Here is a 23,063-nt window from a genome sequence, read left to right as displayed (position 1 = left end):
AGCCAAAGAGTAATATTAGAGAAATACAGCTACTGGATCAGACTCGCCCCTAAAGCTTACTTTCATCCTGGTTGTGTACTTCCCTCTGCAGCAGTATCTGAGCCATCCCTCCTCTATTTTTGTTTCTTTGACCTCCGAAAACTTTGTTAGCTTTCCTAGTCAGAACCTCTTCCGAATCTTTTACAAAACACATTTAGAAATCAAAACAGAAACTGGGAAGTCCACTTTGCTGATTGCACAACACCAATTAATGTGCTGAACGGAGTTTGGAACACACGCGACCGTGTCCCGAGAGCACCTTGGCGCTCAGCCCTGCCCGCGGCACGCAGCGCCCTGCTGGCACAGAGCTGCTGCCTTGGCTCCCTGGCACGTCCCAGGACTGGGATGTGCATGGCCATTGCTGGATGGGGTCCTGTGGGACCAGGCACCTTGCTGTGGGGATTCTGTCCCGGCCTCACTGTCACCCTCAGCTCCGTGTGGATGTCCCCTTGCCTGCTGGTGTGCTCAGGGCAGCACCTGAGCAGGGTGGTGAACAACCACCCGATGGGGTCACTGGCATGTGTTAGACCACCACTGGAATTTGTAGTTCTGGTTGCAAATTGTGGACTCGAAAGCTACACAGAAGCTGTACAGGGGAGATGTGATAACCAATACTGCTCCATGCTAATGGAGTTCAGTGTATCGCTGCATGAAGCTCAAAGCAGTTGTCAGAACCTCCTCCTCTCACCACAAGCATCTAGCAGAAGATAATCATTGCAGGACAGCCCAGATGTCTGGCTCCAGCTAAGCACCATCACCTGAGACTGAACCTATCAGCAAGCTTGTCCCAGGAGGGATGAGCCATGCCAGATGCGTTAGTTCAAGATGAGCAGGAGCACCTCATTGTTACACAGCTCGCTGGCCAAAAACAGGAGCCACAGCAAAGCTACGAGGGTGACAGCACTAGGTGCTCAGAATGGTTGGTTTCCATATTTAAAAAAAGGCCTAAACAGTAAAAATCACAACAATTATGAAATAATTTCTCCTCTAGATTCCTTCCAGCTTCAGCTAACAAAACACATTCCCAAATTTCCCCACACCATTTTAATTGTAAGTGTCTATACATTCACCTGAACAAACCAACCTGAATAATTGCTATGTGAGGAAGAAATGAGCAGTCTGTTATTTTAATTAACGGATGATTTGGCAGAGCCTGTAGGAGACTGAAAGTTGCATGCAGTACAGCTCAGGAACAGCTCTGCACTCCCAGCAGTATAATGCACCCCAGGGCACTCCAGATGTACTCAGTGTGCAGCACTGACCACACATTAGTGGTAGAATAACCACAATCAGTGACAAAGTAAAAATCAACTCTCTGGCACAGGCAAGCAAAGGAGAATTTTGGCCAGCTCACCTGTCTTTTGTGGCTGTTTCCGTGACAGCTGTAACAACAGCCGCTGTGTTCTGGTGTTCCTCCGGGTGCTGGGCCACGTTGTTCAGTGGTTTGGAAGCTTTTGTCGTTCCCATGTCCGTGATGGCCAGCTTATCAATAACCATGCAGTCTGCATCACTGTGTGGGGAGAAGTCAAGTTCATGTTAAAATGCCAATCTATGGGGCTTAAATTCCTACAGAAAAAAAATGTATATTCCTCCTCCTCTCCTAGCACAGGCCACACAACTCTCACAAAGAAGTAAGAACTGAAAATAAACTGGAATTAAAAGCATTGTATGTATACTGCAGGAGGAACGGTAGCTCCTCAAGAAAGACATTCTTGTCTCCTGCAGCAAAATTGGTCCTAAGAGTTTCCAACATACCCCCCCTGCCTGCAAACAAGACACTTTGTCACCCACTGCAGCTACCTCTGGTGCTCTCTCCTGTGAGTGACACAGAAAACAAGCAGCAGGAAGGATGCACACACGAAGCACGTTCAGCCACAACTTTGCAAGTTTAGAAGGTCCAGAAAATCATGGTCACTCCTGAGATAAATAAACCAACGTCACGCCGCTTACCTGGCCGTGGCTCTGAGAACACCACCGCCGTTCACCCTTCCTGGAGCTGCCCTCTGCTACCCACCACCTCCAGGTAATCCTGCAAGCTTGTGGCTCTTTGAGCTCCTGGTTCTGGCAAAGCACCTTCCTGACCTAGCACAGGCACCTGTCCTGCTGTAATCTGAGTGCTGTTACGGGGTGGGAACTGGCATTTCTGTGTGCACTTAGAAAGGGCTTAAACTGAAGTACAGCACCTAAAGCTGAGGGAGACAAAAAACCCACTGGGTGCTCACGGGTGGTACCCTCGGAAGCCAACCACAGCCAAACCGACTTGCTTGCAGTAACACACACCATGACAGATCCCCATGCTGGAGGGGTAACATGTCCAATGACGTCTCACTACAACAAAAACAGAAGCTCAGATCCTGAAAAAATAAAAACCTGCTAGCACAAAACCTCCCAAACACCTAGGTTTGTATTAAAAAGACCGACGTTTCTGACGGGAGAAGTGATTTCTGTGCACATTGTTATTTGTTGCCTTCTAAGGCAGAGGAAAGTTTTGCCTGTGAATCATCTTCCACACCATTTCAACCCAGTCAAGAAAAATTTCTCCTCCTTTCGGAGGGCATGCCTACAAAAATGGAAGGAAACCTCAGCAGATGACTGGGCTGGAATCCTGTCACGGCTCCCAGCAAAACACAGAATGCATACAGAAAGCACGGACGTGTTCAGCTTGGGAAGTAAGGCAGGCCAGATTCGGAGACCCAGGTTCTATTTCTGTAGCTACTTTTCTGTGTGCTCGTGAAAAAAAATACATAAAAAATGCGGAATAATGAGATCAAAACATTTATCTTCCTAAAGGGCTGATGTGCTCTTAAAAGGAAATACCACAAGTACAAAAATACACTTCAGAGAAACTGCAGGGGATAGTTGAGACAGCAGAGAATTAAACCGAGTTGCCAGAAATGTCATTAGAAAATGACTTCCCACACAAGAAACTTGAGCTCATGACATTTAAATTGCTCAAAGATAAACTTCTTAAATTCAATCACTACAATTTCCATGACACAAGGATTCCAGTTTTATGAAGTCCCGAGGTTACCTGACCGCTGCAGGGCGATGGAAATTTATCTTTCCTCAACAGCCTCACGAAGAGCAAGGCTGGACACGCGAGGCCACGCAGGACACTCAGAGGCCAAAGGAATGGGGTGAAAAACAAGGGGTTGTGTGGAACATGCAGGAGGCTCATGACAATACCTAATTCTAGCCTAGAATAAACTCCGGTACCTATAAATACTTCGCATTTCTATTCCTCTGCCCAGCTTATTTTTAGCGGATGGGTATAACCCTGCTGCCAGCGCCACCATCCACGCGGGCCACTTGCAGGTGCCCAGAGGCAAACCTCCTGCCACGTGCTGCCCCTGCGACGTGCTGCTCGGAGCAGGGCTGGGCAGAGGCAGCTGCCTGCAAACAAACACAACCAATGTCCCGTGAGCTCGGCCACGGCAGGCTGAGCACGACAAGGTAGGAGCAGCAACGCCCGGACCTACCGCAGCCTCTGCTGGGTTAGCTCCGCAGCCAGGTCTCCACCTCTCCCTGCTCCAGGAAGAACGAGGTCCTGTGAGCTCCAAGCCTCTCCTGCGAGTCTCCCAGCAGCATTCGAAGTCTGCCCACAACTGCGCCGTTTTTCACAGCGGCCAAGCACTCAGCACAAACTACTTGTGAATGCCACCTACGGCCGTGCCCACGGGGCTTTCCAGCACACTTGGACACTTCTCTTTGTGCTCGCTAAGCTCCGTATTGTGGCCAAACTGCAAATTAACCACCGAGTTTGTAAATACTGCTGTCTGGAGGTCACTTAGAACAGAGGCCTCTCTCTTTCTGCAAACACTGCCGTGCTTTCTGAGATGCTTCCCCCCCAGAGCACAAGCTGACTGCCCAGACTCTCCAGCCTTACAGTAAATAAGACTGGAAGGTACGGCCTGCGTTACTAGGGACGGGCATTCTCACCCCTGCGTTAGGACACAGCCTGCATAAGGTAAGACGGAGCCGTCTCCTCCTGCTGCCTCTGGACTGCCCCAGCAGAGGCTGCTGGCGTGCCCCTGCCTGGCTGCACCACACTCAGCACCATTATTGTGCCTGCCCTGCTCAGTGGGACACGGGTGAACTCACACCATGCTCAATGGGACAGTCCCCACTTGGCCTTTACGCAGCAGGGCTTCACAGGAGAGCCTGAAGAAGAAAATCACAGAATCACAGAATTTCTAGGTTGGAAGAGACCTCAAGATCATCGAGTCCAACCTCTAACCTAACACTAACAGTCCCCACTAAAAATGTTGAGGTCTAGAGACAGAAGGTGTGTGGCAGCAGCAGACTGCTGCCTGGCGTCTAGGGAAGTGAAGAAAGCCAGCAAAGCAACGAGCTGGGGATCTCGGGGACGGGCAGGTAACTGTGCTCTGTATGGCAAGGAGCAGCTCCTGCTGGAGCCACTTCAGCACCTGGAAGCTGGGGAGCTGCGGCCACCTGGGGGGGGACAGCCTCGAGTGACACGTCACAGACTGCTGGGAGCACGGCAGGGGATTTTAAGGAGAGTGAAAGGGAAGCAATTAAATCATTCCCGTTCACTCTTCATGGTTACCTGATGTGTTTCATACCTTACACATCATCTCTGGTTTGTCCTTAGGCAGCAGGTTCCTATCGTAAGGCACAATCCAGGGTGATGGGTACTGCCAAGCACCTTGGTTTGTTAGAATAACGATGTGATAAATCACAACGCTGATTTTAAGGAAAGGAGTATTTATAACACAACTTCTTGACAAGCTGTTATTTTGTGTTAACTGATACACACATATAAAACCAGAAAGGCAACCGAAACCCTTCTGGCTGAAGTCCCTAGTGTCCGTGCAAGACCTGTGCACACACACACGTACACACGTACTGCCTCACTGCTGGGAGAAGTGAACAGCTTCAGTGCTTAAACCAACAAACCAGAAGGCAAGGCAGTTCATGGGAAGCTGCACCAGTACTATATATGGCTTCAAGAAGGCTTTCAGTGCCACTTCCCAAATGCACACACATCACTTCAGACAGGAGGCTTGAGAAGACGAACCCTGACTTCCAGCTGCCCCTGGGGAATTTCTCACCTTCTGCTAGAAGCACCACGAGGACGATCCCGTGCAAGGTCTGTGACTTGCTCATCCTGCACCCGTGTGAATTCTCTGAAGAGATTTGCTTCTCACATGCTACTGAAAACTCAGAGCTGTCTCAGCTAATGAAATTCAACTACACAAACTTGTTTTTTTAGATAAAAATTGCAAATAGATTGCATGGAGTTCTCAGCATTTACACCACATAATATATTACACGTACTACAAGAAATATTTTATATCCTCGTTGCAGACCTCAGGTGCTGCAGAATGGTTGTTTATTTTTTGCTTTAGTGCCCAAATCCAGCAAATGCAAAGCTTCCTCAGCCTAACAACACTACTGTTTTCCTTGCAGTGCAATTTCTTCCTAGAAAAACAGGATTAAACAAGGACATTCACATTTCGTAATTACTGAGGTTGTCACAAAACCATCCTGTATCAAAACTAACACCCAATTAAAACACAGGAACATGCTGTTCTGTTTGTGAAGATGAAAACATCAGGAGCTTGATATCTTCTGATATCAAATCAGTTCTACCCGTAGATTTCCACTAGCTTTATGGAGTAAATTTTAGCATTGCAATTTTTTGAACACCTCTCTTTTGCCCAGTTTCACTTCTTGTAACATTTCCACAATACTACCACAAACCACACTTCTCCATCTGTTTTCTACTGTTTACTGAGAGCCTCTTGCATCTAGCAAGACAAATTAAGCTGTCCTGGCTTTGCTGGGGGTTCAGATATGCCAAACTGGCTCTGAATTGTACCACCACGCTACGGCACCTAACGCAGTTTCTCCTGCGGCCAAGTCCCACTGATCTACATCTCACTACCAAAGAACTCAGGCTGTAGTCACAAATGAGCTTTAAGTAATTCAGGAAAGATTTGACACTGAATGGATCAGCCTCAGCTGGGGTTCAGTTCTACCCACCTCTGAAGCCCACTACTGTGGCTCCTGGGATACACTTTGGGTATTTTCTAGTCTCTTTGGTAAACAGTCAGTAAGTATCATGGACAACAAAACACTGTAAAGACACACTAGGAAAAACAGTGGCACCATGAACGAAGAAGCAAGACTTGGATAAAAAGCGTACCTAAACACAAGTCTCATGCGGAGCCCACAAGCAAGTCCTTAAAAGCCAGACTCTGCAACAACCGACCAGAAGACAACGTAAGAGGTGCAGCAGCCCCAGGCCACGCGCGCTGCCCCGCGGGCTGCAAGGTGGGTGCTGGGTGAGGATTACACGGGGTCACCAACACAGGAGGTCCAAATGCCAAATGTACATGCAAGCTTACATTAGAAAGGCCAATACATGTTGGCATCAAGATCCCACCTATGCCAATTCTGGCACTAAACCTTCACCTCTGATTGAAAACGTGGTGCAGCGGGACCTTGGATTAGTCGCGCCACTTCCACTCTCAGAATAAAAATACACCGATATGCAGCCAAATGTTACAGAAAAGCTGGAGGCATGCTCCATGCCCAATCTTCCCCAGCATGCTCATTTCTCCTAATCATCTTTTCAAAGCATTCCAGCAGCTCTTCCCAGCTAGGCAGAGACGTGAGACAGAAGCAAGGCACCCGCTTCTCGCGCCGCTTTATCATGCTCGTCGTGGCATGGCATGCAGGGTGGGCAGTCAGCAGGCACAGGACAGAAAAACGCATCCCAAAATGGGAGAGCTCAAAACATCCACTGTGACAACGTAACTCCGCTCGGCCTGGGGAACTGGAGGGCGCTTGTCTCTGCTGCACGTAAGCCCCGCGCCGGCCGCTGCGTCTGAGCTGTGCCAGCAGGAGGGTGTAAGGCTTTCACTGCTGCCAGAACCCACGTTTAGTGCTTTCATCCCAGAACTGCATGTGATCAGAAACAAGAGGAGACTTCTACCGTGATTTTGCAGGAACGCTAAATTTGCAGAAATGGCAGAAATTGCTGGTTTTGTCTCATTTTCACCTCGGTTCTAAGGAAACCACTGTGGCACTTACAGCGGCTGCCTCCAAAGCTCAGGAATGTACAAAATCAGAGTCGATATTATACTGGCACAAAAGAAATGCATCTGTTTTTAGCAGATAGCAAGCAGCACTTTTCAGAAGGAATTCCAGCCTCCCCTCTAAATTTGCTTGTTTCAGTTGCTTATCAAACCATCCAGCAGAGGAGGCAGTGGGGAGAAGGGGGCAGTGAATGAACACATTGGACAATTAAAAAAAAAAAGAAAAAAAGGTTTAAGAAAAAATAGCATGAGTAGTCAGGTAAGGTTAATAAACTGAAAAAGAAATTAAAAGTTACAAACATCCCAAGCCCACTATCACCACACACAGCAAAAGCTGTGTGCTTTTTTTAATATTTTTTCTAATGTGCAGCTCATCTTCTAAGGATCTGCACAGAAACCTTATTTGAACAGCTCAGCAGTGAAATACTTCAGGCAGCTTTTGAAAACATAAAGAAGTGCAAAAGATTGTGTTAATATCATACAGCTAAAAGTCAAGCAGACAGACAGGGAAATGCGAGCCATTTCCCCCAGAAAAGCACCGCTCACGTTGCATACGCTTCACATCCATTACTTGCTGCTGCACTCAGCGCAGGTCTCGCTGCTCGAGGACCAGGAGAGGTGCGAGGCTGCCCAGGCCAGCACCGGGCAGAGCTTCCCAGCCTCGTCTACCCCTCGGTCCCACAGCCCGGGGGAGCCCCCCAGCGCGGGCTGCTCAAAGACGTGGTGCCGGCTGCTCCTCGCCGACCCCTCGGTCACGGCGTGAGCGCTGCCAGGTCCTTCTGGCACAAAGCACTGCCAGCAGCCAGTGCTGCTGAGATGCAGCGTGTACACAACCTCTTGCACAAGAGGCAGAAAGCTTTCAGAAGTTTTGGTAATTATTAAAATCGTAAGTAAAATAAGGACATGTTGTAATAAAACAAGTATTCTAAAAATACCTCACAGCTCATAACTTGAAAAACCTGGAGTCTCCGGAGATTGGAGGTACCTGCTGAGCTGTGTTTCTTGAACCTCCTGCTCAGAGAGGTCAGAATGATATTTCTGTCATCAGGTAGCTGTCCTTTCTAGACGTGAAGGTTTACATACTTTCTGTGACATACTCTTCAAATGAGACAGTTAGGAGATGTGCTTATAACACAGTGACTTTCTCTTTTTGTCTCTGATCTCATCCAGAAATTACAGCAAAGTCTTGCTAGTCTGAACAGTGGCTGGGAAACATCATTTAAATGAATGATTTTTTGAAAATAATTATTAAGAACCCACGATTTAAAACAGAAAGTAAACATCAGAAAAAATAAATACTTTGTTAAAAAAATAAAATAAAATAAAATTGGAAAAGATACCCAGTGTTATTTCATGGCATATTACAGCATCCAAGTAAAACAAAAATATTTGTTAGTGGTGGTGTGAGAAAGTCCCAGGAGACTTTATCCCTGCCCCCAGTTAACGCAGGCAGCGATTCCAGCAGTGGGTGCGTTAGCAAAGAGCAGTCAGCAAAGCTTCATTATGGTCATCCTGAACCGAGCGTGAACTTTCCTTTAAAACCATAATAAAAAATTCCTATTTGCAGAAAGAGCTCACAAACAGGTGGAACGGCAGAAGCTCAAGGACACACGATGCATGGAACGAGTGAACACCACATTTGCATTTGCACGTTTCATTAACGGATACGCTGACTGTGCGCATGCTTTCACAAGGGACTACACACAACCTCCGATTCGGTTAGTTATTTCTGCATATTATTTTATTATTTCTAGGATCTGCTTTATCTGATTGTGAACAGATGAGCTTTCTTTCCCAATGGTCCAACAGCTCTTTTTTCCAGCCCAGTGTAAGTAACTAACGGGAGCGACTACTTGTCAGGTGGATGTTTGGAACCCTGAGCACGTCGCTGTCATACATACCCTCTGACTGCAGGTCTAAATACTCTGAGCAATACCCACAGCAAGAGAGAAAGGCGGCAAGAGAGGCAGAAACAAAAGAGAGCAAAGAAAGGAAGAAAACAGTAAAGATTGCTGAAAAAACAGACAAATGAGTTAACTTTGCAACCTGATCTCCGACTGGGGTTCCTTCCAGGTGAACACGCAGGGACATTCAGAAGGCTCATTCAAAGGGAACAGTCACTGAACACCACGTTTCCCACATAAAATTCAGATCAACATATAAAAAGTAGAAGATTCAATCCACCATAAAAAGCGTATTTCTCAAGCCCAACACACAAATCCATAAGCTATCAAATTGTGAGATTTAGCAGGACTGCAAGCTCCTTAGTGAGAGAACTTTTACCAAACTACTTACTTTTCACAAGAAACTACCATGTAAATCAGATCTGGGAAGTTAGCTAACTACATCTGAAACATCTTCTTTATATGTGATTTTTAAGCTACCACTCATTTTACTGGTTACCTTACGCAGAACCTGCCATGAGGGACGTTTTTACCAGGCCATGTGAGGAGAAATCATTAACTATCTGGAGTCTGATGTTTGGGGTGGTGTGGGCAGGCAGAGAAGCATCAGCAAGTAATAACACCATGAGCATGGAGTGCATTTAGAGGCAGGTGCTGGAACATCTGGAGCTTTCATGACCTCCTTAGGGAGCTCCAAGGAATATTAAAGATTTTCACTGTACTGATTTCAGTACTGGGAAAAGACTAGAGGGGGGGGCAAAAAAAAAAAAAAAAAGAACGACTTGTTTCTACAGGAACAGGAATGTGCTTTGTTACAAGCTGAGTACTTCTGGGGAAAAGAAAAATAACTATGTTTTAAGCACATGCTTAAAAACAGATTGAGTCGCTCAAATTTGAAACTTTATACCAAAGGACTTGCCAAAGCCAAAGCAGGTATCAGGACCTCTGCATCCAATACTGGAGCTGGGGCAGCACAAGGCTGTAACACAACTGATCCTTAGCTGGAATTTTGCTTCTAGAAAGCCATCAAGAACCACGTATTCAACCTAGAATATTCTTAAATGTTTAGTACAGTTAATTTACTTGGAATCATGAGGGAACATGGTAAGAAATAAGTATATTCTCTACTGGCCATTTGAGTTTACCTGCACCTGCTCCAGCAGAAGACAGATTGGTTTGGGGGAGTTGTGGATATCAGAAGTTTCCACTATTGTCACTGGTCAAATACAGCAATTCCTACACTGTAAGAAACAGATCTGGAGCAGCTGAAATCACAATCTATGCAACAGGTTTCTGTCTTCCCACAGCTTCTATTTTTGTTTTTGGCTGTGGTTGTAGTTGTGGAAAGCTACAGACACCTTTAAAGTGGAGCCTGTGGTTATTCGAGTATTTACTTTCTTTGCCAAAATGGAATTACTTTTGTAGAACTGCAATCATGCAAAACCAAGCAGGTTCTGGAAGCCTTGTACTTACTGACAGTGCTCAAGATACATACGCTTATTTAGAGAGAAAAACATTTGTAATTGCACTGCTTGGAACGGCAGATACAGCCTACAACAGCTAGCTAGCCAAATTAAAACAAAAAAAATCCCTATCCCTGCTAAGCAATAAATGAAAGACTGTGCCAAATAAGATTTACACTGCTACTGAGAATCAAGACAGATAGTTACATGTGTAAAACAACTCAAACACACCATGTATTCAGAGAGGAAAAACATCTGGAGCACAGAATTTGTTTTAGATGCAAATGCCAATGGATTTAATTACACACAATAAAAACTGAAAGCTGGAAAAGGAGGGGCTGCTTCTAGCACAGCAAGCTGTATTCTTATTTTTCTCATTTTTCATTTTTCGTGAAGCCAATCTGCTTGGCCATGCCATCCCTATGCATACAAACTAGCTCCATTTATCCAAATAGCTCTTCAGATGCAACCACTGTAAGCAAAGCAATCTCTGGAATCTCACTCACTTCAAGAATGAAGAGTCAAAGGCCATTTGAAGCGGATATCAAAAATTAAAAAACAGCCTAGTTATTAAAGTTAAATTCAGAGTTGCTTAAACCTTTGGTTTACTTCCTCACATAATTTTACTTAGTTCTGTAATTTCACTTGCTCGCTGAGCCACTGCTTTTTAGCTCCCAGCAGCTATTTGCTGGGGTCTGTACACACACCAGGCAGCTTGAGCTAACTACCTAAAAAAGTCACATAACCACAGCATCATAAAAACTACGTATCTGTTCCTGAGTTATATGCATAAAATACAGGAACTGCAGCTAGCTAAATCATACCCCAACCTATCACAGGAGCACAGAGTGGCTGAGGTTGGAAAGGACCTCCTGAGACCATCCAGTCCAACCCCCCTGCCCAGGCAGGGTCACCTAGAGCATGTTACAGAGGTTATGTGTCTGTAAGGAATATGAAGAAAAAACAAACACGTATATTAAAATTGGGTAATATTTCTTGACGTGCCGAGGTTAACTAAGTGCCTACTCTTTGCAAAAGCAACTTCCACTCTCAAATCATTAGAGCAGGCTGGAGTTGAGCACATGCAGTTCCAACCAAATTGCTGCCCAACAAACTGATCTCAGGAACTGACATATCTTTTGGGGACATCTTGTACTATTTATCTTTTATTGTTTATCGTGTACTACTTTGAGAATGAGAGAAAAATGGCAGCTTGAGGCATTTAGATCTCCCTGCAGAACAGCACGCTGATTCCATGTCAGACCTTGTACTCCCCATCATCTGAGGCTTTGTGTGACTCCTCTGTGCAATCTGACCTGGCATCCCTGCCAGCAGGCCAGGCCTAAACTTCCTGAGCAGTGAGACGGACAGATGGGAGATGCTTCTGTAACATGGCTCGGTGGCTAAAATGAGCCACAGGTTTCTTAAAATGAGCCTGTTTTAAGCATTTTATTAGAACAGAATGCCTGGGACAAGAAAGCTGTAACCATCATCACGCAGGACTTTGGGAACCATGGGGTCTACACAGGAAAAAGCAGAGATCTACCCCACCCCAAGGTGATTCCTTTCGCACCTGGTGAAAACTGCCTTCTCGTTCTTAGCATCCACGGTCAGCTTGATGGTCTCCTGGCCTGAGCCTGTGCTGATGGTTTCCGTGACCACGTCGGCTTTGTCGTCCTCCTCGTCGCTGTCCGAGCCGCCGGAGGAGCTGCTGTCCGAGGCCACGAGCGGCGCCTTCCTCGTAACGCAGACGTTCCAAACGCAGGGCGAGGCAGCGCTGACTGAGAGAAGCAAACAGCTCACGTTGTACAACCAACAACACCTCAGGAACCACTCCGCAGCACGACCCCACCAACTACTGGGAGCATTCACAGCTACTGTGAGTTTTGAGACAAGGGTTTCTGTGCAGATCCCGCACTGACAGCACACAACATTGTTTTTGTAAGGAAAGAAGAAAACACACATCAGTGTTCTCCATCGAGAAAGTCCTGCCACCTCACGTCTGATTTTAGTACACGCTGCAGAGCAGACTATTTTCTTCACTCTTTGCAAAGCATGCAAAAGGTGATGACTGAGAAGAGGATTAGGGCAGGCCTTGGGACCCCAGCTGACTGCAGCTTAGCTCTGAGAAGTCCTTACTGGAACATTTAGATATCTATTCTTTCTGAAGTGTTCACTGGTTTGAGTTCCACTAGTACCCTGGCAAGGACTTTCCTCTCAGGAAAGAGGAAAAGAAGCGCTGCAGTCTCAGAAGGTGTTTTTCTTCCCCAAGTTGGTATCAGATGTTCACTTAGCTTGATTTCACACGGTGTCTGACTGATGAGCACTATCTGGGCAGATTTAAAAATGTGCATACACAAAGCAGTCATCACCTGCTATCTGAGCTCTGCTGAACTGAATCAATCCTGAATTCAGCTGGAAGAGTACACCAGAAAACACACGCAGCAGAGAAGTGCACTGTGCTGTCCATTCCAGCATTATCCACCTCTCCGTTTTAACCACACACAAAACCTTGGTTTAGTTACACCACGGAATTTTATTTCTCCTTCCTCAGAAGGGCTGAGGAAAGAAATCAGGATGAAGTTAACCAACAGACCTGGCACAATTACCTGTAAGATAACTCATGGTAACCTTTTATTTTTTGGTAACTTTATAATCAAGTATTCAGTTAAAAATAGGGTTTTTCAACAGTTTACAAATGATTTGTCTCTGTGACATCAACTCTTCCTAACTTAAACTTCATCTTCTGCTTGTTGAAAAGTATTATCCCCCAAAATATTCAGGGTTCTGAGTTACTGTTTTCATAGGCTGATCTCTGTACAAAAGAGAGGTGTCGAGTAAGATAAGGCAGGCAGCAGGGGAGGGAAGCTCTTCCCAGCAGACTCAGTATGCCATGCAGTATTTCAAACATCTTAAACAATACATTTGTTTTGCCTTGTAACATCCTCACTTACAGTTCTTGTCCTGACTCTGCTTCGGGTTTCCCTCTGAATCGTTGCTTTCTGTGTCCACAGGAGAACTGCATCGTGGACCTGATTCTGAGCTAAAGTAAGGGGAAAAAAAACGTTGAAAATGAAGTACAGATATCCTGGTTGTGCTGCTAAGTATCCCTGAAAGAAGGGCTTAGAATTAGAGCACAGCTCTTTTCTTACATAAATACTTAGAACTTTTTACAAACTTCTTCATTTACTGATTTTTTCTGATTTTTTTTTTTACTGAGTACTGATTTACTGATATTTTCGTAGTCCCAGTGTAGCAGCAGTTACAGCACTGCTGCATCATAATGCATGCTAACACCAGTTAGAAGCAGTCGAAGGCAAAGGGAAAGATGACGCCCTGAGCCAGAATACTCACACAATATGAAAAAATAAAAGGGTCAGCAAAGGGAAAGGAAGGAGGAGAAAGAAAAAAAAAAAGATCACAATCATTGTATTTCATCAAAACATATTTACAATATTTTTTTATTCAGAAGTGAGAAAGAAATACAAAGAATTTATGCCTCTTTTACCAACAGAAAGGCTGGAAGTCTGTAAACTTTGCCCATCCTTTCTCCTCTGGCGTGGTGTTCTCCGGGGCTGCTGAATCCCATACACTTGATCCAACATCCATGGCAACACAGGGGGTGGGGGGCTTCGAGTTCACGGGCTCAAACACAGCTGTCCATCCAGACCCTGCACACACAAAACAACCCACTGGGACTCAGCTGAATTTTCAGAATCTTCAGCCATACTAAAAGCATTCCAAAGTGATTTGGATCACTCCAACGAGATCCCAGAGACAAATTAAAAAAAGAGTCCACCCAATGGCACTCCTTCAATACCTTCAGGAAGCTGTCTGTCTCACAGATTACAGACAATTAGCTCCCAAATTCCTTTTCTGATAAATATTAATGTTATCCACAAGAGAGAAGCCTTAATTAAGAAAAATGACTTTATTAATTTCTTCACTCTTTGTACTGGTGTTTTTCAAACGAACGCTGTGCAAGTACCTTCATTTCTTGTCAAAACCTAAGTGGCAAGATTTTCACCCATTTCAATCACTAACTGTTTAATTCTGGAATTACAGGTAAGGAAGTGATACATGGATTAAAACATTTAATATCACAAAAGTGATCTGAAGTAAAACTAAGAGTATAATACTGTTTATAAGATCCTAGTCTGCTCACTATTCATTAGCATATTTTATTCCTACAGATAATAATTTTTGAATAAGCATTTCTCATTATCTATTCTTAAGAAAAAGAACAGATTGCAGAGGACTGTCATACAAACGGATCTGCATGTAACAAAACTCCGAGAGGGAGAGATTATTCTAACCTACACTCACTCAAAATTAGAACCAAAATTTGAACCAAAGTCTCCGAATGGGTAGCTACTCTGATGTACATCAGGGTTGCCATTTGTGTCGTTTATACTGGTTCTTTCTAATCAAAATGGAAAATATCTGATACTACTAAATGGCTGTAGAAAGCTGATTACAGAAATAAAAATGGGTTATAGCTACTAATACAAAGATATCATCTAAAAAATAAACATTTTTTAAACAGAAAAGGTTTGCACCAACAGCAGGTACTGCACCACAGGCAGAGAACAAGAACTTTTGGGAAAACATTTGTGTCCCTTTACTTCTGTTGGCTGAATTTGTTCTGCTGACAACACTGTGTGCCTCATGAAGTTACACAGCATCACTTGTATCATGGCATGGGAAAAATCTGTCTACCTACAGTCTTCCATGAGGCACTAAGAACGGTTTTACAACATGCAAACTGAAACGAGAAGAGCAATGAGGCAGAAAAGGAAGATACATGGGGTATGGAGATACTCAGCAAGGCTCTGTACAAAACTCTCCTGATATATTGTAAGGAGGACATGCTCCTCTACTCATACTTTATTCATTAGTTTTCACACTAAAGCACCTGGTATTATTATTGCTTTTGTACCTTTGTGGTTGTCCTAGCGTAACTGAAGCAGCACACTGCTACTCTGGAGAAGCTGGACAGGGCTCAATCTCATTGATGTTTTAAAGGCAAAAAATGAACACTGAAATTCACACTTCTCATCTATGCAGGTGGAAATACAGAACAGCCACAGAAACTAGGCAGTCTGCAAAGTGCTATTCCACAGAGATTACTAGAGATCTCATATGAGGTGATACAGATCTCATCCCGGTTTTTAAATGGGATTTTTCAAATGGGATGATGCTGTTTTGAACTCTTTACCTTCAGAAGAGTCTGAATCTTTCTGCTCAGAAACATTATTCTTGTTGCTGTTTGCTGAGGAGGGAGGCACCTGCTGTTCTGTTTCCTCTTCTTCTTCTGAGTCCACACTACCATCATGATCTCCATTCTCAAGATCACTTTTTGATGAGCTCTCTGAGGTCTGAGATGCTCCAAACCTGTATCACAGAACTCAGAATTAGAAAAACCCTGACATCATCCAGTTCATCTTTCAGCTGCTTCCTCCCTGCCCCAGGCAGAAAGCAAAAACTGTCAACTCATAGTGGGCACTTCTTAGATATTTCCACTGAAGACCCTAAGGGCTTTGCTTGTCAAAATGCATCTCCAGAGCTGTAATCAGAAATAAACTGCAGCAGCATATTTGGGCTGGAGACTGATATGAACAGACAAAACAGTAGCAAATGAGAGGAATGCTGGTTTGGTATCAACTGTGTGTATTAGCAAGACAACCCATTTTTTAATGCTAGGCAAACAGACATCAAGGTCTTGACCACTTTTTCTGTCTCATTCAATTATATTTTCAGACTTACAATTATAGATGTGACTTTATTTAGTAATTGACTATATCAAAGGATTAACATTTGTAAATGATTTGCAGTGACAGAGATGCACCAAGGGACGTCACTCGCTGTCACACAAAACATTATTTTTCTTTATTTGGCATTTTGAAAAAGAATATTCTGTCTATTATCCTCAGTCTTACAATGCTTTCAGCATTGTCCCAACATCAGGAAGGAGTAAGTTCTAAGTATTTCAAACTGAGTTTTTATTTTTTTTAAACCTTTGACAGTGGAATCACTCATTAGGTGCTTCTGTCATCGCATTCGCTCAAATTTTATCTTTTCACATTCAGATCATCAGCTCTTTTTTCAGGAGTGTAGCATGTAAAGCACTGTTTTATTCCAGAAAAAGGCCTCACAGCACATAAATAACAAACAATTAAGCACATACTTAACTGAAACGTACAGTTTCATAGCATTTGGAAAAAAAATTGATCTTTCATTTTCACCTTACCGTGTTCTTGATTTAACTTGTGTTGCATAGGTTATCTCCTTCTCTTCCCAGATATCTTCTTCCTCCTCGTTGTCATCAAATTGCTGGATTCGTTCATTGCAGCAGGCTTCAAAGAGGGAAGCATTGGGCTGAAACAGTATTATAAAGAAGTCAAATTCACTCACTCTTTGGAGACAGAAACAAGAACTTAGATTATAAGCAAGTCCACAAACCAGCATTTGGACACAACTAGTACCATGAAGGTGCTAGTGCTTATTTGATTTTACATCCCAAGCTGTGTAACAAGCAATGCTCCGATGTGCAAGAGTAATAACAGCACGGTACACTCAGACGCAGCAAGCCCATGATACATCAAGACAGGAACAGAACAGTCTCACCCTGCAATACTTCCAAAGTAGGAGGAACTCCTGCACATTGCTTCAGAGCTGTTCTATTATATGAATCTCTTTGCATCCCTCACAGTGGTAGGGATATAAAGTCATGGTAGTATGAGGGCTGGAAAGAATTTCCTTAAGAATAGATTCACAAGCTGACCAGCTTGGAACTGAGAGATTAAAGCGATGCAATCTGTCCCACTTGGGCTAAAAATCCACTGAAACAATTTGTTTCTCACTGAACTCACGGAAACACAATTTGTTTCAGTGAGTGCATTCTTCCTGACAGAATTACAGGGAAGTTCTAAGTATGACAATAGTTAACTCATGCACACACCCCCACCCTTCAAAGCACATAACCCTCCGGTCTGGAAATGGCAGTTTTTCAGACTCTGGTAAAGTGAGGTTTCCCTCTAAATATACAAATGATCTGCCCATTTGAGCTTTCTGGGATCTCTGAATTAGGGGATAACACTGTCTTCCAGATGGTGCACAGTGCAAATCAACAGCTGTATTAGAATTCCATCACACACACAAACTGTCTACTAGAGGAAAAACAAAACAAAAACACCCACACCCAAGCTAAGATAAGCCTATCAATAACAACTGGTGGCTGCAGACTTAGCTGGCAGTTTCACAAAGAACTCAAACTTTCTGTATCTCTAGAGCACTGCCTATCGCAGCCAGAAGGGGGAAGAAAAACTCTTCATACTACCGTTGGAGTGAAAAAGAAAGTATGTTAAGACCAAGGAAACCTAAGTCTTAATATTGACTAAAACAAGCTTCAGTCAGGACACATGAGCCTCGAATCACCAGCATGGCAATATTAAGACCCATAAGAAACCCAGTTCTCTATTTATATCTTTTCTTGATTGGTGTATGGAAAGATTATCAAAGTGAAAATAGGGACAACAGATTCACACTGCAGAGAGGGAAAGATTCCTCCAGTGTAAAGGGTGCTACTTTTGGGGATCCTCATCAAAGCAATAAAACGTAAGGAAATTCTACAAGGGTGCATTTAATGCCCCGAGTTCCTTAACCGGACTCAGCTACTAGGGCACCTTTTACCAAAACAACCTCACAGTTATTTCAATTTCAAAATAACAACAGCTGACTCACGCATGAATTAACTTGCCAAAATTCATCCCGTTAAATAAATATCCCCAAATACCCACTTACACTGTCATCATCTGCATCTATATTGAAGTTTATCTCTGCAATCCTGTCAAAAGGAGCACTGCAAAAAGAAGGGAAAGAAGCTTCAGTGACAGCACAGAATAACAAACAGCATTTTTCCAGCCCCAGCACAAGTCCAGGAGACATCTAACCACAGAGACACTTCATATAACCACTCACTGCCTTCTGTGCTTGTTCCCTCAATATTCTCTGCTGTATTAAACGCAATAGTTTCCTTTCCTTGAGATAAAATAACATTTCATATTTTTGAATATATTTTTTTTAAATGTATGATATTCATTCCTAGGTCTGATTCAATACCTGAGTGGAACCTTTGGCATTATCTTGCTGATAAGGTATTTTGAGTTTTCATGGCTACCACAGCAATGTCTGGCTGTTATTTTGCAGCTCTTACATTACTTATGCAGTGTAAAGGCCATCTTCAGATTTTTCACTGAATCTCTCCAGCTGAATCAAAGCTTATACAAATAGAAACAAAAAACAAAACAAACAAACAACAACAAAAAAAAACTAAAGTAATAATTAATTAAAAACAGAAAGAGCTGCATCCAACTGCTCCGGATGCCCGTACTACATTCACCAAGAATTTCATTAGGTTCCTCAGCATGAGGCAAGACCCAAAGATGGGACTGAATGCTGCACGGTGGGCACACATCCAGAAATATCCTCAAAGGACTACACCTGACTGTTTTTAACATAATTACAAGAACCTCAGGGAATCTTAGAGTACACAGTGGCTCAACACCTCTGATGCATTACTAAGACAAGCAAAGTCAAAAAAAATCAAGCAAAAAATCATGAAATAACCCAATTTCCGATCTGGACCTGTGTGTGTATTATAAGAACAGCAGAGGGTGCTACAGGTCAAAAAACTCCAACCTACCACCACAATTTGGGCCCATGCAATGTTTTTCCACTCTATCTAGTTATCTCTACCTTCGGACAGTGTTATTTTCCTTTAAAGAAGACTGATTAGTAAAAACCATTGTTCTGCAAATCACCAGGACATGGAAGCATGATTAATACTTCTTAAAATATTAAAGTTAACTATCAAAGTTTTCAACAGCTGGAAAAACAAATGACGCAGAGCACCATTGGCGGAAGGCTCAGCACCAGAGCAGTTTTGTTGTATATTCTCCTTTCCAATTGCAAATACGGAGAAGTCTGGCACATCTGTTACAGACTTTGTTCAGTTTCATGTTCTGTAAGTACATTAGTTTCCTTCAGCAGCTATTCATAGAATTTAACCCTTCCTTTCCACTTACACACAAGTTCAATATTTGATGTTGTCTGGAAAGATTTTTTATCTTTAATGTACAGAACTAAGTAATCCATATTCAAAGAAATCTCTCATTCTAGTCTGGAACTTATTAGACTTATTGAACATCTTGACATCTACAATGCTCAGAAAGGAAAGATGGGCTCTAAAACCTTCCTCCAGATTAGAATTACAGCTTCCAACTGTCTGGCAAACACAATGATGGAGTTCCTGAGACTGTAATGTCCTCAGACTCTCAGAGCTAACAAAAACGGAAGGCCATCAGGACAAGCTACTTTGATTCATGCTTGAAAGCAACTCGGTAGCAGCTAAACTATTTCTACATTGTCATTTCATTTAAGGTATTTCACAGAGCCCAGTACTTGTTAAAAATATGGTCTTTGCAGGACCAGCAAAAGAATCCTCAATAAAACAAATCTGGAGCAGCCACAGAGCAATAAGGTGTGCCCAGAGCGTTCTGTGCTAAAAGCTTCCTGTTTCAGTCAGAATTCCAGCACACCAGGATCCTACAGGTTTTGCACAGCACACCCCAACATTTGCTGGCCTATGAGTATCAACCCTCAGGACATTACGTACAGCAGGTACTACCACATAATCCCTCCCTGTCACCTTGGATAAATACTTCTTGTGATTGAAACAAACACTGCACGAGATGAAAGTGAATGGGCAAAGCTGAGAAGCTGAATGCCATGCTGGGTATCCTCCTGGAGCACCATTCTGCCAATAAATGTAATACTAAATGGTTACAGCTCTCCAGTATGGACAATCAGGATAACTGCAGTCCCAGTAACTTCCTTAGCTTGGATTTTTGAGGTGAGAACACAAGTTGCAGTTTTAATTGTGTTACAGCAGTTCTTCTATAAAAGTAGCATGACTTTTAAACACTGAATTCAGCAAGTCATGAACACTAAATCCACAAATCTTCCTTCTTTTAACAATTATTTTTTCCTACCTTAGAAACATTTCCATATTCATAAGTGAAAAATGGCTAATTGTTCTGTGGACTTTATCAGAACACCATTCTTTTACTCCTACTTTCAATAAAGACTTAATGCCACTGGCAAATATCAGTATAATTCCGTAGAGTTAACTCTAATGCTTTGCTTTTTGTGCAGCTAAATTTATTCTAGGATATGTCTGGGTAATAATTGCATGTTTTATTAAAGTGATACTCACGAAAATGAGTAAGTATTTTTCCTTGAATCTACAACTGATGTTGTAGATCAGAAAAAAAAAATCAATAAATATCTTTTAAGATATATAAAAAAGAACAACTGTGAATAAATTGTCAGATGTTTCCAGGCCATTGACCAGTCTTCTGTTTGTTTCAAACCAAAGAAGGTACACAGTGAGCTTCATTTTAAAACCTGAACCACACGAAGAAAGCTTAGACGCAAAGAAGCTTAAATGCTCAACATAAGCCTCTTGAAGTTTTATAAACTTACTTTATATTATCATCCTGGTCTGCAAACTCCTCGTCGTTAAAGCCAAACTGATCCACGAAGTTGGCTGTCATCTGCTGGATCTGGTACTCAGAGAAGGCCTGAGCAATGGAACCCAAAAAGAGCTATCAGACAGGTGCCCAGAGATATTCAGTTAAGCTGGCTGAAAACACATTTTCTAAGAAAGCACTAAAATAACAGCAAACTGATGAACTTTGAGAAATCACCTACTCCAATCCCCTTTGTCAAAGCAAGACCAAAGAAACGTCTACAAGTCCTGGACAGATGCTTCTCTGATCTACTCTTAACTTCTTCCAAAGACAGTTATGACTTTTTTCTAGGAAATCATTTGTTGGCTTCATTATTCTCTGTGTTACACATAGAACACTGTATTGGTTTTTATTCATTTGTTTGTTTTCCCCTGATGAACATGAAATTTACCTTGCAGCAACTTAAACCCATAATGGACATCGAGAAGGTATTTCTGGTTTCCCACTGCAGCTTGGGTCCTCTGCTCTTCAGCCTGCATGCAGGATAATCGCCCAGATATTCTTTTGGTCACACTCTTGCCTACTCACCCATGTCTCATTCTCTACGTATGAAAAGGATTGATTCTGCCTCTAAACAGAATCCTGTGCTTGCTCATATGCATTGTATATTTGTCAGATCACTCCTCCTATTTGGAGGATAATTCTGAATTCTGTAGTTGGCCCACTCCAGCTACAGCTAAGAAATTCAAACACAGCAGGACTTTGCCATGACTCCACCACAGGTGATGTGAAGTACCCACATTCCTGTCTGAGGAGTTCTGCCAGCTCCTGTCAATATTTTTGTTAATACTTCTCACAATAAAAGACAATTTTTTCACAAAAACAATGCAATTTCCTTTTTTTTTTTAATGAGCATTATAAATATCAGCACAGGAAAAGAAAAGTACTTGTCATGTCAGTGTAACCAGTTGGAGTATTCGGACAAAAGAATAAACTTTTTCAGCTCTTTTTAACCCTTAGCTAGATTTCAGATTGAACATGTTGAAACTTCTATTTCTGTTACTGCTCTTCACGTTTTTAGCATCAAAAACGGTGGGGAGGAGATTGCCTAAATTCTTCATCCTGAAAAGCAGCTTGCAAATATTTGATGACCCTTCACCAAATTTTGAGGATCCTGACTGATGTCTTTGCTAAATCGCTTTGATTTCCTCCATTTCTCCTTAAGTTGAGGCTTTTTACTGCTATTATTGCTACTGTTTAATGATCTTTACTTGCTAACATTTTAGTATGGCTCTTCCAATCTTTAACTGAAGTCAGTATAGCTCAAGAGGAAGCAGAACCCCCTACCAGCTCCAATTCTAATGCAGGTGGGTGATGCAAACTACCTTGTTGGCTGGGAACTACACCACTATGCCACAGTTTGCCTCCTACACCAGGATGACTCAACCCACTACTGTGCAGAGAACCAGGAAAGAGAAAGAAATATGCAATGTCTCACAGGAATTTAAGAGACATCATGTATCTGGGACTTGGATGCAGTCTGAGCCAAAGTTATTCCCAACTGGAGTCTAGATTGAAGCCTGCCACTTAAGTAACAATACTGGAAAAACACTTAAGAGCTGAACACACTGAGAGTAAAAAACTGCTCTATAACAGGAAGGATTTAAGAAGAATCAGAGAAGGAAACGCCCTGGAAACAGTGAAAAACACATTGTGAACTCACCTGTTGGAGAGAAAGTTCATTGGGAAAAGCACTCTCAATATCTTCATCCTCACTGGAAGAGTGCAGATGGTGAGTGCTCACCTGAAAGAAGAAAAAATAAGGACAAGGAAAAGCTAAGAAAGCTCAAATACTTTAATTCAAAAACACATAAAGACAAAACTCCCCAGAGGGCAGAAACTGTCCCAGTGAATGACACAGAAGCATGGACTGGAGTTTACCAACACAAATGAGGGCTGCTGCTAGTTGAACTATTATGGAGTATATATATATGTACGTATACATGTACGTATATGTTTACAGACACTCTGGCCTTGAAAGCATACTGCATGTAATCAAGA

General features: G+C 43.0%; 1 protein-coding gene across 3 annotated transcripts in view; it reads right to left on the bottom strand.

The window, feature by feature from the left end:
- Nucleotides 1-23,063, bottom strand: part of PPP6R2 (protein phosphatase 6 regulatory subunit 2) — a 94,263-nt gene that overhangs the window by 6,431 nt on the left and 64,769 nt on the right. For 2 of the 3 annotated variants that reach the window (XM_068670204.1, XM_068670206.1), the window contains exons 15-24: nt 22,726-22,806; nt 21,016-21,113; nt 18,274-18,331; nt 16,721-16,848; nt 15,689-15,864; nt 13,979-14,141; nt 13,425-13,513; nt 12,044-12,251; nt 9,005-9,028; nt 1,394-1,549 (exon numbers count right to left, since the gene is read on the bottom strand). In XM_068670204.1, the coding sequence (XP_068526305.1) occupies nt 1,394-1,549; nt 9,005-9,028; nt 12,044-12,251; nt 13,425-13,513; nt 13,979-14,141; nt 15,689-15,864; nt 16,721-16,848; nt 18,274-18,331; nt 21,016-21,113; nt 22,726-22,806 (1,181 nt within the window). The remainder of the gene's footprint in view (nt 1-1,393; nt 1,550-9,004; nt 9,029-12,043; nt 12,252-13,424; nt 13,514-13,978; nt 14,142-15,688; nt 15,865-16,720; nt 16,849-18,273; nt 18,332-21,015; nt 21,114-22,725; nt 22,807-23,063) is intronic. The other variant, XM_068670207.1, reaches the window with a different exon arrangement.

The sequence above is a fragment of the Anas acuta genome, chromosome 1 (genome assembly GCF_963932015.1).
Source record: "Anas acuta chromosome 1, bAnaAcu1.1, whole genome shotgun sequence".
In the NCBI taxonomy this organism is placed as follows: domain Eukaryota; kingdom Metazoa; phylum Chordata; class Aves; order Anseriformes; family Anatidae; genus Anas; species Anas acuta.
This window is presented reverse-complemented; position numbering and strand designations above follow the sequence as displayed.